The 16,463-nt window shown below is 52.6% G+C and overlaps 1 protein-coding gene across 4 annotated transcripts in view; it reads left to right on the forward strand.

The window, feature by feature from the left end:
• Positions 1 to 16,463, forward strand: part of LOC132822219 (solute carrier family 41 member 3-like) — a 139,661-nt gene that overhangs the window by 43,833 nt on the left and 79,365 nt on the right. For all 4 annotated transcript variants that reach the window (XM_060835313.1, XM_060835311.1, XM_060835314.1 and 1 more), the window contains 7 exons: positions 1,542 to 1,649; positions 5,578 to 5,649; positions 8,315 to 8,459; positions 12,435 to 12,581; positions 13,799 to 13,943; positions 14,595 to 14,674; positions 15,170 to 15,304. In XM_060835313.1, coding sequence (XP_060691296.1) covers positions 1,542 to 1,649; positions 5,578 to 5,649; positions 8,315 to 8,459; positions 12,435 to 12,581; positions 13,799 to 13,943; positions 14,595 to 14,674; positions 15,170 to 15,304 — 832 coding nt within the window. The remainder of the gene's footprint in view (positions 1 to 1,541; positions 1,650 to 5,577; positions 5,650 to 8,314; positions 8,460 to 12,434; positions 12,582 to 13,798; positions 13,944 to 14,594; positions 14,675 to 15,169; positions 15,305 to 16,463) is intronic.

Here is a 16,463-nt window from a genome sequence, read left to right on the forward strand (position 1 = left end):
GTGTGAGAGAAATCAGAGTTCACATTTCGGGTCTGGTGACCCATCGGTTCTGAGGTCTCTCTGATTTAACTCTAATTTCTTTCTCACAGATGCTGCCAGACCTGCTGAGTTTTTCCAGCAATTTCAGTTTTTGATTTACAGCATCCACTGTCCTTTTGGTTGGTATTTTGTGCAGTGTTGGTCTCCTTAATTTAAGGAAGGACATGAAAAACATCGGGAAGCCGTTCGGAGACGATTTAATGGGTCAGCCCCCCAGAACGGCTGGGTTGTGTTATGAGGAGAGCTTAGGCAGACTCAGCTTGGGTCCCCTGGAGGTTAGAAAGGTAAGAGGAAACTTAATTGGGAAATATAAAATCCTGATGGATTTTGACTGGGTAGGTGTGGCGGGAATGTTTCTCTTCGAGGAAGAATCTCGAACTGGGGGGGGGTCACAGAGATAAGGAAATATTTTCATTTTCAGAGAGTGATGAGCCTTTGGAACACTTCCTGAAAAGACAGGGATACAGAGACTTTGAACGTGTTTAAGGGCGCAGGGGGTAGATATTGACAAAGCAAGGGGTGAAAGGCTACTGGGGATAGGTGAGAATGTGTGTTTGAAGTCAGTCAGATCGGCCAAGATGGCAGAATAGGGTCAAGGGCCCGAAACATCGATTCTACAAACGGACCCCACCACCAGAAATATATTTTCCTCCCCTCCCCTCTCCACTTTCTGTAAAGACCAATCCTTCCACAACTCTCGTCAGGTCCACGCACCCTCTACAAACCCACCCTCCCATCCTGGCACCTTCCCCTGCCACCGCAGAAACTGTAAAACCTGTACCCACACCTCCCCCCTCACCTCCATCCAAGGCCCCAAAGGAGCCTTCCACATCCATCAGCGTTTTACCTGCACATCCGCCAATATCATTGACCGTTGCTCCCATTCCTGTCTCCTCTACTATGGGGAGACCAGGCCCCTACTGGCTTCCCACCTATCCGCTCTACCCTCCCCTCTGCCCTATCACCTTTACCCCTACCTCCACTTACCTATTGCACTCTCAGTTACCTCCCCCCCATCCCCACCTCCCTCCCATTTATCTCTCCACCCCCGAGGCTCTCAGCCTCATTCCTGATGAAGGGCTTTTGCCTGAAACGTTGGTTTTCCTGCTCCTCAGATGCTGCCTGAACTGCTGTGCTTTTCCAGCACCACTCTGATCTTACTCAAGGGGCCGAATGGCCTCCTGATGGCCTGATTCTTGCCTTAACTAAGTGTGGAACAAGCTGCCAGAGACGCTGGTGGATACGGCCAGTCCCAATGTTTAAAAGACATTTGGTTAAGTTCACGAATAGAAAAGGTTTGGAGAGATGTGGACCAGGAGCAGGCAGGTGGGACCAGTTTAGTTTGGGGATTATGGTCAGCATGGACTGGATGGGCCAAACTGACTCTAAATGCTTTTTATTGCTACACCTATCACAGCACTTCTCTCTGAGTATTTTCAATGCCTTTGTACCTCTCACATGCACCATGACTGAAAGTCTTATTCCCTGTCCGGTCTCTGCAGCACTGGGCAGTATTCCAGACTATCACGGAGATCTTCATCCTAGTTCCAGCTCTGGTCGGTCTGAAAGGCAACTTGGAAATGACCCTTGCCTCCAGGATGTCGACAGCGGTGAGTGGACGGGTTTGAGTTGGGTGTGTCCTTGTGGGGAAGTTTGCTTCGTGCTACCCAGGAGGCTTCAGACCAGCCTGGGGGCGTCGGGGTGGGGAATCCAAAACAGGAGTGAGAAAAGACAGGAGATCGAGATTGGTGCAATCGACCTGGGGATACGTCAAATAGACTTGATGGGCATGAGCATGGCAGGAAATGGGGGAAGACTGATGGGTTAATCTGATGCAAGAGGCCTAACAGGTAAGGCAGATGAACTCTGGGCATGGTTAGGAACTTGAGTCAAAAAGTGTGGCGCTGGAAATGCGCAGCATCCGAGGAGCAGGCGTGTCAACATTTCGCGGATAAGCCCTTCTTCAGGAACTGGGTCTGGCTGAGTAGAGAACAATAGATGGTTAGAGATATTGAGGCTTGAGAAAGGAGGCATGTGTCATTAAGTGATTCCCTGGAGGTTACAAGAGTCCACTTCAGAGGGAAATCAGGAGGGCAAAAAGGAGCCCATGTGGATAAGGTTAAGGAGAATTGAAAGAGATTCTTAAAGTACATTAAGGGCTTGCAGCACTGAGGGAGAAAGCAGGGTCCCCTCAACATCAATGAGGCTGTCTAAGTTTGGAAGCTCAGGAGATGAGTGAGATACCAACCAAATATTTTCCTTTCGGGTTTACTGTGGAGAAAGCGGTGGACCTCTGGTTTGGGGTTGGCCATTTCTGGTTCAGATCTAACCTGGTGGATTTCATCACATGAACTGCTGATGACCTCACATTGACCATCTCAGACACAGGAATCAGTAGACCAGCCTTCTCTGTTATTTTCTGCGTTATCTGAACATCCTCACCTGCTGCTCAGTTCCTGGGTTGACCAATAATCCATCTGTCTCAGCCTGAGCAACAGTCACCCATGGAATGGCAGACTCCCAACCCAGCGATCCCTGCCATTAACCATCAGGCCAATCACCAAGACTCTGTCCCCGATAAACCAGTCAGGGGGAAACAGCCTCTCGGTGTCTGCTCTGTCAGGCTGCCTTTGGGAGAAGGGCAGTGGAAGACCATTGCCTGCAAGTTCCCCTCCCAGAAGGGAATAAAGGCAGGCAGATGGGATTATTTTAGATTGACATCATGGTTGGTGGGCCAACATAAGCTGGGCCGAAGGGCCAGTTCCTGTGCTATACTGTTCTGTGTCCAAGCCCCTTGAGAAGGTGGGAGTGAGCTGCCTGTTTGACTGACTGCAGTCCATGTGCTGTGGGTAGACCCATAATGCCCTTAGGGAGGGAATTCCAGGATTCTGACCCAGCCACACTGAAGGAACGGCGATATATTTCCAAGTCAGGATGGGGAGGGGCTTGGAGGGGAACTTGCAGGGGGTGGTGTTCCCATGTATCTGCTACCCTTGTCCTTCTAGATGGAAGTGGTCATGACTTTGAAAGGTGGTGTGTGAGGATCTTTGGTGAATTTCTGCAGTGCATCTTGTAGATGGTACACACTGCTGTTACTGAGCATCGGTGGGGGAGGGAGGGGGTGTTTGTGGATGTGGTGCCAATCAAGCGGCTGCTTTGTCCTGGATGGTTCTGAGCTTCTTGAGTGTTGTTGGAGCTGCCCCCATCCAGGGCAAGTGGGGAGGATTCCCTCACACTCCTGACCTGTGCCTTGTAGATGGTGGACAGGCTTTGGGGAGTCAGGAGGGGAGTTACTCCCCGCAGTTTCTGGTCAATGGTAACCCCTTGGCTGTTGATACTGGGGGATATGGTGATGGTGATACCATGGAATATTGAGGGACAATGTTAAGATTCTGTCTTGTTGAGTTGGTCATTATGTGGCATGTGTGTTATGTACCATTTACACACCAAGTCTGGGTATTGTTCAAGTCTTACTGCAGTTAAGGCATGGACCGCTTTGCATTGACTTCATTTACTTGAGAAGTCTGTACCTGGATTAATAAGATATGAATGGCAGCTTATAGTATTGGCAGCCTTCTTCACTTGAGGATTGGTGGAAGGCAGTGGGTGGGGATAAGGGGCTGTTGCAGGATGACAGCTGGTGACTCGAGGAGTTCCACCGGGGGCGATGGGAACCACAGCTATTCACAGCGTGGGGGTGCCGGTGTTGGACTGGGGTGGGCGGGGTCAGAAGTGAGACGACACCAGGTTATGGTCCAACAGGTTTATTTGAAATCACAAGCTTTCGGAGCGCTGCCCCTTCATCAGGTGAATGTTACATGGACCTGTTGGACTGTAACTTGGTATGATCTGATTTCTGGCAATTATTCACATTATATATGAACAATCTGAATGAAGATTCTGAGGGCATTGTTGCTACATTTGCAGATAAGACAAAGATATACAGAGGGGCAGGTGGTGTTGAGGAAGCTGGGAGACTGTACAAGGACTTGGACAGGCGAGGCGAGTGGGCACAGACGGAGCAGTGTGGCAACGTGGGAGGTTATGGACATAATGAGGAAGAATAGAGGTGTAGACTATTTTCTAAATGGGAGTTTGCCTTCAGAAATCGGAAGCACAAAGGGACTTACAAATCCCAGCTCAGGATTCTCCTCAGGTTAACATGCAGGTTCATAGAACATAGACCATAGAAAAATACAGCGCAGTACAGGCCCTTCGGCCCTCGATGCTGCGCCGATCCAAGCCCACCTAACCTACACTAGCCCACTATCCTCCATATGCCTATCCAATGCCCGTTTAAATGCCCATAAAGAGGGAGAGTCCCCCACTGTTACTGGCAGGGCATTCCATGAACTCACGACTCGCTGAGTAAAGAATCTACCCCTAACATCTGTCCTATACCTACCTCCCCTTAATTTAAATCTATTTGGCAGTTAGGAAGGCAGATGCAATGTCAGTCTTCATTTCAAGAGGGCTAGAAGGAATGGGCTGCTGAGGCTGTATCAGGCTCTGGTCAGACCGCATTTGGAACATTGTGGGCAGGTTTGGGCCTATATTGAAGGAGGGATGTGCTGCCCTTGGAGGGGGTCCAGAGGGGGTTCACAACATGATCCCGGGGGTGAGGGGCTTGTCATGTGAGGAGCAAATGAGGACTCTGGGCTTGTATTCATGGAGTTTAGAAGGATTGGGGGAGTGGTGGGGGTGGGAGGGAAGATACAGAGAGGCCTGGATAGAGTGGACGTGGGGGAGATGTTTCCAGCAGTATCAGAGAGACTAGGGCCCGAGGGCACAGCCTCAGGGTGAAGGGATGACCCTTTCGAACTGAGAGGGGGAGGAGGAATTTCTTCAGCCAGAGGGTGGGGAATCTGTGGGACTCACTGCTACAGACGGAGACCAAATCAGGGTGTTTTTAAAACGGAAGCAATTAGGTTCCTGATTAGTGAGGGGGAGGGGGTCAAGGGTTACAGGGAGAAGGCAGGGGAATGGGGTTGACAAACATATCAGCCATGATCGAATAGTGGGTCAGTCCTGATGGAATGAATGGCCTCATTCTGCTCTTGCATCTTAGAATTTGTGTGTACACCAGTCCCTTCCCTGTAATCTCTGTTCCCACCTGCTCGGAACGATGATGGATTGACTAACTCTTCCCACTCCTTATTAAATCCATCTCTCTCGGGCTGTGTATGTTTCAGACAGTTCAAGGTCATGCGAACATATGACCCTCGTGTGTGAGGTTTTGCCTTGCTCTGTTAGATGTTCCGTATAAAATGTAAAAGGAACATCAGTGACTATAGACCCAAAATATATCTAAAGCTGCGATATCTTTTCTGTGTGTGCAGGTAGTGGTGTTAATAAACTTCATCCCAGCTGTCCTAGCCGCCATGCTGGATGTTACACAGCCTGATGTTTAGTGAGGCACCCAGACTCGACCATCCTGGCTGTGGTGTTTTACCCCATCTCCTTCCGAAATCTATTAAACACTGCTCTTACTGTACATAGTGACATTTCTCTGAGTAAAATAATTGTGTTTCTATCCAGGCTAATACTGGAAAACTTGATCATCCCAGGGAGAGGTGGACATTAGTGACAAGTAATTTAGCTTTGATTCAGGTAAAACACAAACAAAATTCCCTGCTCCTATCTCCCACCCTCGATTTCTGTGTCTCTGTACCAGTGTCACTGTGCTTAAATGTCTCTGTGTCTCTGTCTGTCTGTCTCTCTCTCTCTCTCTGCCTCAGTTATCTGTATTGCTCTGTTCTGTTTCTCTGTATCTCTCTGTCAGTCTCTATATCTCATTGCCTAAGTGTCTCAGTTGTTGGTAAAGTGTTGGAAAAGGTTATAAGAGATAGGATTTATAATCATCTAGAAAAGAATAATTTGATTAGGGATAGTCAGCACGGTTTTGTGAAGGGTAGGTCATGCCTCGCAAACCTTATTGAGTTCTTTGAGAAGGTGACCAAACAGGGAGATGAGAGTAAACCGGTTGATGTGGTGTATATGGATTTCAGCAAGGCGTTCGATAAGGTTCCCCACAGTAGGCTATTGTACACAATGTGGAGGAATGGGATTGTGGGAGATATAGCAGTTTGGATCAGTAATTGGCTTGCTGAAAGAAGACAGAGGGTGGAGGTTGATGGGAAATGTTCATCCTGGAGTCCAGTTACTAGTGGTGTACCGCAAGGGTCGGTGTTGGGTCCACTGCTGTTTGTCATTTTTATAAATGACCTGGATGAGGGTGTAGAAGGGTGGGTTAGTAAATTTGCAGACGACACTAAGGTTGGTGGAGTTGTGGATAGTGACGAAGGATGTTGTAGGTTACAGAGAAACATAGATAAGCTGCAGAGCTGGGCTGAGAGGTGGCAAATGGAGTTTAATGTGGACAAGTGTGAGGTGATTCACTTTGGTCGGAGTAACCGGAATGCAAAGTGTTGGGTTAATGGTAAGATTCTTGGTAGTGTAGATGAGCAAGAGATCTCGGTGTCCAGGTACACAGATCCTTGAAAGTTGCCACCCAGGTTGACAGGGTTGTTAAGAAGGTTTTAGCTTTTATTAATAGAGGGATCGAGTTCCGGAACCATGAGGTTATGCTGCAGCTGTACAAAACTCTGGTGCGGCCGCATTTGGAGTATTGTGTACAGTTCTGGTCACCGCATTATAAGAAGGATATGGAAGCTTTGGAAAGGGTTCAGAGGAGATTTACTGGGATGTTGCCTGGTATGGAGGGAAGGTCTTTCGAGGAAAGGCTGAGGGACTTGAGGCTGTTCTCATTAGAGAGAAGAAGGTTGAGAGGTGACTTAATAGAGACATATAAGATAATCAGAGGGTTAGATAGGGTGGACAGGGAGAGCCTTTTTCCAAGTATGGTGACTGCGATCACAAGGGGACATAGCTTTAAATTGAGGGGTGATAGATATAGGACAGATGTCAGAGGGAGTTTCTTTACTCAGAGAGTAGTAAGGGTATGGAATGCTTTGCCTGCAACGGTAGTAGATTCACCAATTTTAAGTACATTTAAGTCGTCATGGGACAAACATATGGACGTACATGGAATAGTGTAGGTTAGATGGGCTTCAGATTAGTATGACAGGTCAGCGCAACATCGAGGGCCGAAGGGCCTGTACTGCGCTGTAATGTTCTATGTTCTATGTTCAATATCTCTGCCTCAGTCTCAGTATTTCCAAGTACCTCTGTGTAGCTCTCTTCTTTGTCTCTCTCTGTCCCTCTGTCCCTCTGCCTCCCTGACTCACTGACTCACTGTCTCCCTGTCCCTCGCCTCTCTGCCCCTCTGCCTCTGTCCCTCTGTCTCTCTGTCCCTCTGTCTGTCTGTCTCTCTGTCTGTCTGTCCTTCTATCTTCTGCCTCTCTGCCTCTCCATCTGCCTGTCTGCCCCTCTGCTTTCTGCCCCTCTGCCTCTCTGCCCCCTGTCCCTTTGCCCCTCTGCCTCCCTGACTCTCTGTTCCACTGCCCCTCTCCCTCTGTCCCTGCCCCTCTGCCCCTCTCCCTCTGTCCCTGCCCCTCTGCCCCTCTCCCTCTGTCCCTCTCCCTCTGTCCCTGCCCCTCTGCCCCTCTCCCTCTGTCCCTGCCCCTCTGCCCCTCTCCCTCTGTCCCTGCCCCTCTGCCCCTGCCCCTCTGCCCCTCTCCCTCTGCCCCTCTCCCTCTGCCCCTGCCCCTCTGCCCCTCTCCCTCTGTCCCTGCCCCTCTGCCTCCCTGACTCTCTGTCTCTCTGTCTCTGTGCCCCTTTGTCTCTCTGTCTCTGTGCCCCTCTGTCTCTCTGTCTCTGTGCCCCTTTGTCTCTCTGTCTCTGTGCCCCTCTGTCTCTCTGTCTCTGTGCCCCTCTGTCTCTCTGTCTCTGTGCCCCTTTGTCTCTCTGTCTCTGTGCCCCTCTGTCTCTCTGTCTCTGTGCCCCTTTGTCTCTCTGTCTCTGTGCCCCTCTGTCTCTCTGTCTCTGTGCCCCTTTGTCTCTCTGTCTCTGTGCCCCTCTGTCTCTCTGTCTCTGTGCCTCTCTGTCTCTGTGCCCCTCTGTCTCTCTGTCTCTGTGCCCCTCTGTCTCTCTGTCTCTGTGCCCCTCTGTCTCTGTGCCCCTCTGTCTCTCTGTCTCTGTGCCCCTCTGTCTCTCTGTCTCTCTGTCTCTGTGCCCCTCTGTCTCTCTGTCTCTGTGTCTCTCTGTCTCTGTGCCCCTCTGTCTCTGTGCCCCTCTGTCTCTCTGCCTGTCTCTCTGCCTGTCTCTCTGCCCCTCTGCCCCTCTCATTGTCTCTGTGTTTCTGTCTCTGATACAGGTCCAGGCCACGGTGGTTGGTTTCCTTGCTGCTGTAGCTGCAGTTATTCTGGGATCACTCTCCAGGGGTCACGTCGATCTGAATCAAGCAGCTGTCCTGTGTGCGAGTAGCACTATCACTGCCTTCATCGCTGCACTCTCCTTAGGTACCTCCAGCCCCCCTCGGTGTTTCACTCTCAGACCCAGCAGCCCTGCAGTCTCCTGCCCTCCCCTCACTCTTTGACCTTGAGGTGCTGTGATGTTGGGGTCAGTGCGGTTCCAGAAGGTCAGAGTTTAACAGCAGGAGGCGTGTCCCTAGTAACTCAGCCATTTGCACCTTCCCACTCAGGATGTGGGCGTTGCTGGCTGGGTCAGTGTTCATCACCTCTCCCCAAATGCCCCAGAGAGCAACGGGTTTTCACTGGTGCATTGAGGGCTGACCTTATGGGGGTTTATAAAATCACGAGGGGCATGGGTGGGGGAAATAACCATGGTCTTTTTCCCTGGGGGTAGGGGACTTCAAGGTGGCACAGCTTTAAAGGGAGTGGGGAAAGTTTTAAAAAAGACACAATGGGTAACCGTTTTACCCAGAGAGTAGGTCGCCTTTGGAATGAGCTGCCAGAGGAAGGGGAGACTGTGGGGACAGTTACAGCGTTTAAAAGTCGTTTGGATAAGGACAAGGATGGGGAAGGCTTGGAGGGATATGGGCCAGGAGCAGGCGGGTGGGACGAATTTAGTTTGGGATTAGGGTCAGCATGGACTGGTTGGGCCAAAGGGTCTGTTTCCATGCTGTATGACTCTATGACTAGGCCTGTAAGCTGCCTTCTGATATATCAGTGTCCTTGAATGTTTCAAAACTAGCTGGTGCTCTGACACAACTCTGTGGCTTGCAAAGTTATTCAGGAATCAGCCACATTGCTGCCGGTCTGGAGTCACGTGGGGTCGGCCCAGGTGAGCACAGCAGGTTTCCTTCCCTGTTGGACATCACATGGAGTTTTTATAACAGTCAAGGATAGTTCCTCAGTCACCGTTCAGTGAGACTTGTTCTCATTTCCATATTTATCGTTTGAATTTAAATTCCCCCAGCTGCTGTGGTGGGATTTGAACCCGGGTTCCTGTAAAACCTTCCACTCTCAGGCCCAGATAATAAAGGGGCAGCACAGTGGCTCAGTGGTTAGCACTGCTGCCTCACAGCACCAGGGACCCAAGTTCGATCCCAGCCTCGGGCGACCGTGTGGAGTTTGCACGTTCTCCCCGTGTCTGTGCGGATTTCCTCCGGGTGCTCCGGTTTCCTCCCACTGTCCAAAGATGTGCAGGTTAGGGTGGATTGGATAGGGGTGTGGGTGGGATGCTCCTCAGAGGGTCAGTGTGGATTTGATGGACTGAATGGCCTGTTTCCACACTGTCGGGATTATAAGAATCCTGTTAGCACTTTATCTACCTCTCTGATTGCCTTCTGGGCGATCTGTGAAGATATACACCCAGGCCTTTCTGTTCCTCTACATCCTTCAATCCCCTAGCTGTCTGATTACAAAGCCGTTCTGGGAGGAATGCAGAACATGGGAGGCTATTCGGTCCGTCATTCCTGTTCCTGGAATGTGCTGTTTAGAGTTTCACATTTTCTCTGCAGCTGTAGTTCCCCTGAACTGCCTGAGTGTGGCAGCTTTGAGCCACAGGAACCACACTGTCTCACTCCAAACGTGACCCTTGTGTCTGTTCAGCTCCGGATTCCCTTTAACTCCTTCCCAGTGAAAGTCTTCCTGCTGTGACCCCGTGGGATCTGGAGCCAGGGTCACACATTGCTGAGCCACAGCAGGCGATCGACTGTGGAAGGCTTCACTGCACAAACAGCCTTTTCCTGTACCGAGGGGTGAAGGGAGTGTATGATAGTAAGAAGGAGAACTTACTGGGGCTGAGAGTTAATGACTGCCCAGAGTAAGGGAAGGAGGAGGCTGGAGAGCTCATTGAAGATGTTTCTCTTATCAAAGTGGATAACCTCACATTTCTCCACAGTATGTTCTATTTATTGCATTATTCCCTATTCACTAAACCTGCTGAAATCCCCCAGAGTCTTTTCACATTTTCATCCAACATTCGCACCTAAACTTTTTACCATTTGCAATTTTAGAAATATTATATTTAGATTACATTATTTACAATGCAGAAACAGGCCCTTCAGCCCAACAAGTCCATACTGACCCGCCGAAGCGCAACCTACCCATTCCCCTACATTTACCCCTTACATAACACTACAGGCAATTTAGCATGGCCAATTCACCTGACCCGCACATCTTTGTGACTGTGGGAGGAAACCAGAGCAAACCCACAGAGACATGGGGAGAACGTGCAAACTCCACACAGTCAGTTATCTGAGTCGGGAATCGAACCCAGGTCTCTGGGGCTGTGAGGCAGCAGTGCTAACCACTGTGCCACCATGCCATCTTCAAATCATTGATACGTATTCTGAACAGCTAGGCCCAAATACTGGAACGTTAGCCTTGATTGCGAGAGGATTTGAGTACAGGGGGAGGGAAATCTTGCTTCAGGAGCTAGTTAGACCACACCTGGAGCAGTGTGCAGGGTCTCCTTTATCTCAGGAGAGGTTTCGCTGTCAGAGAGGGAGTGCAACAACGGTTCACTGGATCTATCTCCAAGGTGGCCGCACTGTCCTGTGAGGAGATTTGGATTGAACGAGGCCTGTATTTTCTAACATTTCAAACAATAGGAGCTGGCCTCATTGAAACATAGAAAATCCTTAAAGGGAGAGAGGCGTAGTTCAGATGTTCCCCCCTGGTTGGGGAGTCTGGAATCAGGGGGTATGTTGGCCCAGGGTAAGGCAGGGGGGGACAGGAAGCTGAGAGGGACAGCGTGTGGTTTAGTCGGGGGGTTGTGAATCTCTGGAGTTGGGTCCTACACAGGGCTGTGGAAGCTCAGGATTGCAGTCTGCTGAAGCTGGGCATCGATAGGTTCTGGTTGTCGGTGGGGTGTACAGGGCTGGGGGAATGAGGTGGCTAAAAGGCTTGGAGTGTTCAATCGGTGCCAGTTATATTCACTGGCTGGACAGGCTCGATGGGCTGAATGGCGTCCTGTTCCTGTGAAGCAGCCCTGGCCCTGACAGTCTGTCCACCCTCTGTAAGCTGCACCGGCGTGAGATTCCTCGGCACACCCTGAGATTCGGTCTGTCGCACAGACACATGTTTTCTGTCTTCTCTCTCTCTCTCTCCCTGTCGCTGTTTGTCTATCTCACTCTATCTGGGGTTTTGCTCTCTGTACCTCTCGTCATTTCTCAGTTTCTCTCTGTCTCTTTGATTTTTGTAACACCCTCGCTGTCTGTTCTCCCACACTCTGAGGGTTTTTTTTAACCTCCTCCACAGTTCTGTTCTTCCCATTGATTGAATTTTCTCTCTCTCTTTCTTCATGTCTGCCTCGCATCTCCCCCTTCCCCCTGCTTCCCTCTCTTGCTCCCTCCTCCTCACGCTCTCTCTCTTTTGCTCTCTCTCTCGCTCTTGCACTCTTGCTGTCATGCTCTCTCTCTCTCTCTCTCTCTCTGTCTCGCTCACTCGTTCTCTCTTGCTCTCCATCACACACACTGACACTCTCTCTCTCTCTCACACTCTCTCTCTCCCTCTCTCTCTCTCTCGCTCCTCTCGCCTGTCTAAGTCAGTTTCCCCAGCACAGCTAGGGTCTGGTTTGATGTTTGAGGTTATAACAGCTGGATTCTGGGTCAGTGCAGTTACAGGCCCAGCTGGTAATGCTCTCCTCGCACTGCCCCCTGGTCCCAGGACCCCAGCCTGGCTCTGAGCTTGTCCAGTCAGTGCAGAGGAGTCAAATAGCACCAGTTGCCTATGGTGGCTGTACCAAGCGCATTGTACCTAACCCAGTCCCCTGCTCACTCCCTGAAAACCTTCATGTTTTAAACAAAACGAAGATTCTGAAAATCAGGAAAAAAAGCAAAAATTGTTGGTGAAACATTGCAGGTCGTGTGGAGAGAAAGCAGGATGTTGTGTTCTGACAAAAGAGCACTGTCACTTTGCAAGAGTCGACACGTCAAACCCGTACGGCGTTGGCTTAGAGGTGGTTTTGGGTAAGGGTGTGCTAGCTGCTATAGAAATGTAAGTGTTTCTTTCCTTCCCTGCCTGTAGGTCTGGTGATGATTGTGGTGATCCTGGGATCGAGGAAGGTTGGGATCAACCCGGATAACGTAGCCACTCCGATCGCAGCGAGTCTGGGTGACCTGATCACCCTCTCGCTACTGGCTGCCATCAGCAGTGTGCTCCTCGATCACATCCGTAAGACCGCACCTCATCCGGCACCGCGTACCGTGCACCGCGTACAGTACACCGCGTACCGTGCACCGCGTACCGTGCACCGCGTACATTACACCGCGTACCGTGCACCGCGTACAGTACACCGCGTACCGTGCACCGCGTACCGCGTACCGTGCACCGCGTACAGTACACCGCGTACCGTGCACCGCGCACCGCGTACTGCACACTGCGTACCGTGCACCGCGTACCGCGCACTGCGTACCGTGTACCGCGTACCGTGCACCGCGTACAGTACACCGCGTACCATGCACCGCGTACCGCACACTGCGTACCGCGCACCGTGCACCGCGTACCGCGCACCGCGTCCGCTCCGGGACTGACAACACATTGCATTACTCACCAGCTGCGGCAGCGGGAACTCCCAACTCTACCAGCTCACTACCTTCTCGGGATCCAGGACTCAGCCCCTGAACCCTTTACTCACCCCTGTGACCCTCTCGTGACCCTGTACTCACCCCGTGACCCTCTCGTGACCCTGTACTCACCCCTGTGACCCTGTACTCACCCCCGTGACCCTCTCGTGACCCTGTACTCACCTCCGTGACCCTCTCACGATCCTGTACTCACCCCCGTGACCCTGTACTCACCCCAGTGACCCTCTTGTGACCCTGTACTCACCCCCGTGACCCTCTCACGATCCTGTAGTCTCACCCCCGTGACCCTCTCACGATCCTGTACTCACCCCCGTGACCCTCTCGTGACCCTGTACTCACCTCCGTGACCCTCTCACGATCCTGTACTCACCCCCGTGACCCTGTACTCACCCCAGTGACCCTCTTGTGACCCTGTACTCACCCCCGTGACCCTCTCACGATCCTGTACTCACCCCTGTGACCCTGTACTCACCCCCGTGACCCTCTCGTGACCCTGTAGTCTCACCCCCGTGACCCTCTCACGATCCTGTACTCACCCCCGTGACCCTGTACTCACCCCTGTGACCACCTCGGGATCCTGGGGGTGAGTGAGGGTGGGTGTGTGAGCGGGGGAGTGGAGCTGTTAGTGTCGCTGGCGGGTGTGTGGGGGGGTGGGGGCAGTAGGTGGGAATGTGGGTGGGGCGTGCAGATTGGAGTGGGGGTTGGCAGGGGTGAGGGACATGGCAGTGAGGGGCGGGAGGGTGAGTGGGTCTGTGGCGGTTGCCCTCTGTGATTTGACCCCTGACCCCTGACCCCCGTTCCCAGATATGGTGTACCTGGCACCCTCTCTGTGCGGACTCTTCATTGGCCTGATCCCCGTGTGGGTGCTGATTGCCAGGAGGAACCCCCAGATGGCGGAGGTGCTGAAATCCGGCTGGCAGCCCGTCCTGGTCGCCATGACGATTAGCAGGTGAGTGCCTGATGGAAGGGTGGGGGGGCATGGGGAGGGGAAGGGCCACCCTCATGGAGGTGGGGAGGGGGGGGAGGGGCAGAGAGGATGTGGGGGTGCGGCTGGGAGATTGTCCGTAAACTCCCTGAGGGTCTGCCATGGCCTCGTGAGCACCAGGGGGGTCGGCAGAAATAAACCGCTGAGCGTGGAGGGGGCAGGGGCTGAGTGGGATCGTCACTCCTTATCAATCCCCAGGAGCCCAGTAACTTTCTGGGGACCTGGGTTCAAATCCCACGACAGCAGAATTCAATAAAAATTGGGAAATAAGTCGAAAAATGGCCACGAAACTGTTGATTGTTGGAAAAACCCATCTGGTTCACTCCTGTCCTTCAGGGAAGGAATCTGCCATCCTTACCTGGTCTGGCCTACACGTGACTCCAGACCCACAGTGATGTGGCTGGCTCCTACCTGCCCCTTGGGTAATTAGGGACGGGCAACAGATGCCGGGGTAGCTGGGGACAGCCATGTTGCACGGATGAATAAACCACGCCTGCACGTACCACACTGTCGCCCGTCAGACCCTCCCAGGAGGTTACAGGCTGTTTTCCCAGCAGTTCCTGTGGAAGGTGGTGATGGTTTCTGATTGAGTTCCTCTGCTCCTTCTCTCCTCAGCATTGGGGGATTGATCCTGGACAAGACTGTGTCGAATCCCAACTTTGAGGGTATGGCTGTTTTCACCCCTGTCATTAACGGTGAGTACTTCATGTCAGATTCCCAAATGTGAACTGGAAAACAGGGCTCTCTTCGTGAAGGGCTGAACAATGTGTTGCTGGATAACGCGCAGCAGGTCAGGCAGCATCCAAGGGGCAGGAGAGTCGACGTTTCGGGCATAAGCCCTTCTTTGGGAAGGAAGCCCATCTTCATTTTGTGAGGGGGGCAATTTCTTTCCCTCAATGGGCAGAAGATCACTGCACGTCGATGGTTAATCTCCTCATAGTCCCAGGTAATGAATCAACACCTGCTGACTTCAGAATGTCATCATAAGATATTTTGTGACAGTGTGAGGTCATTAAATAAACTGGGCAGAGTCAGTAAGGAATGTTCGAAAGTGTAATCATTGCTGCATTGGAAACAGCAACCAATTTACACACAGGAACGTCCCACAGACGCCGCACTGCCTAACAGCTGAGGATGAACCCTGAGTGTGTGACAGCCCCTGTTGAGTTGCTGGTCTTTTCTGATGCTAGGTGTTGGTGGGAACCTGGTGGCTATTCAGGCAAGTCGCATCTCGACCTACCTCCACCTGTGGAGTGTTCCAGGAGTGCTGCCGCGCAGAATGTGGCAGAGTTGGCCCCATCCATGGACTACCTTTTTCCGCTCAGGTAGGTCACCCACTGCAGCCCCTCCCGACACAGCTCTGTCCCTGCAACGCACTATCCCAGCTCTGTGTCCCAGCGCAGTGTCCCAGCGCGGTATCACGGTGTGTGTCTCACCGTGTGTCCCAGCGCAGTGTCACGGTGTGTCTCCCAGCGCGTGTCGCAGCGTGTCCCAGCGTGTCCCTGCGTGTGTCCCCGCTGTCGCAGCGTGTTGCAGCGCAGTGTCGCAGCATGTCCCACCGTGTGTCACAGTGTGTGTCGCAGCGTGTCCCCCAGCATGTTGCAGCGTGTCCAAGCGTGTGTCCCAGCGTGTGTCGCAGCACAGTGTCACGGTGTGTGTCGCAGCGTGTCCTGGCGTGTGTCCCAGCGCGTGTCTTGGCGTGTTTCGTAGCGTGTCCCAGAGCGTGTCGCAGCGATTCCCAGCATGTGTGGCAGCGTGTTTCCCACCGTATCGCGGCGTGTGTCGCAGCGTGTTCCCCAGCGCAATGTCACGGTATGTGTCCCAGCGTGTTGCAGCGCTGTGTCGTAGCGTGTCGCAGTGTGTCCCAGCGCAGTGTCACGGTATGTGACACAGCGCGTGTCGCAGCGTGTCTCCCAGTGCATGTCGCAGCGTGTCCCAGTGTGTCGCAGTGTGTCCCAGCGCAGTGTCACGGTATGTGACACAGCGCGTGTCGCAGCGTGTCTCCCAGTGCATGTCGCAGCATGTCCCAGTGTGTCTCCCAGCGTGTCTCCCAGCATGTGTCCCAGCGTGTCCCCGCGTATGTCCCTGCATGTTGCAGTGTGTATCCCAGCATGCCGCAGCATGTGTCACAGCATGTGTCGCAGCGTGTGTCCCAGTGTGTGTCCCAGCGTGTGTCCCAGCGCAGTGTCACGGTATGTGTCCCAGCGTGTAACCCAGCGTGTCCCAGAGCTTGTGACAGCCTGTTTCCCATCGTAATGGAGCGTGTGTCGCAGCGTGTCCCAGCGCAATGTCACGGTATGTGTCCCGCGTGTCGCAGCGCTGTGTCGCAGTGCAGTGTCGCAGCGTGTGTTCCAGCGCAGTGTCACGGTGTGTGTCCCAGCGCAATGTCATGGTGCGTGTCGCAGCGTGGTCCCAGCGGGTGTCCCAGCGCAGTGTCCCAGCGCAGTGTCCCAGCGTGTTGCAGTGTCCCAGCGTGTCTCGCAA

The sequence above is a fragment of the Hemiscyllium ocellatum genome, chromosome 14 (genome assembly GCF_020745735.1).
Source record: "Hemiscyllium ocellatum isolate sHemOce1 chromosome 14, sHemOce1.pat.X.cur, whole genome shotgun sequence".
Classification (NCBI taxonomy): domain Eukaryota; kingdom Metazoa; phylum Chordata; class Chondrichthyes; order Orectolobiformes; family Hemiscylliidae; genus Hemiscyllium; species Hemiscyllium ocellatum.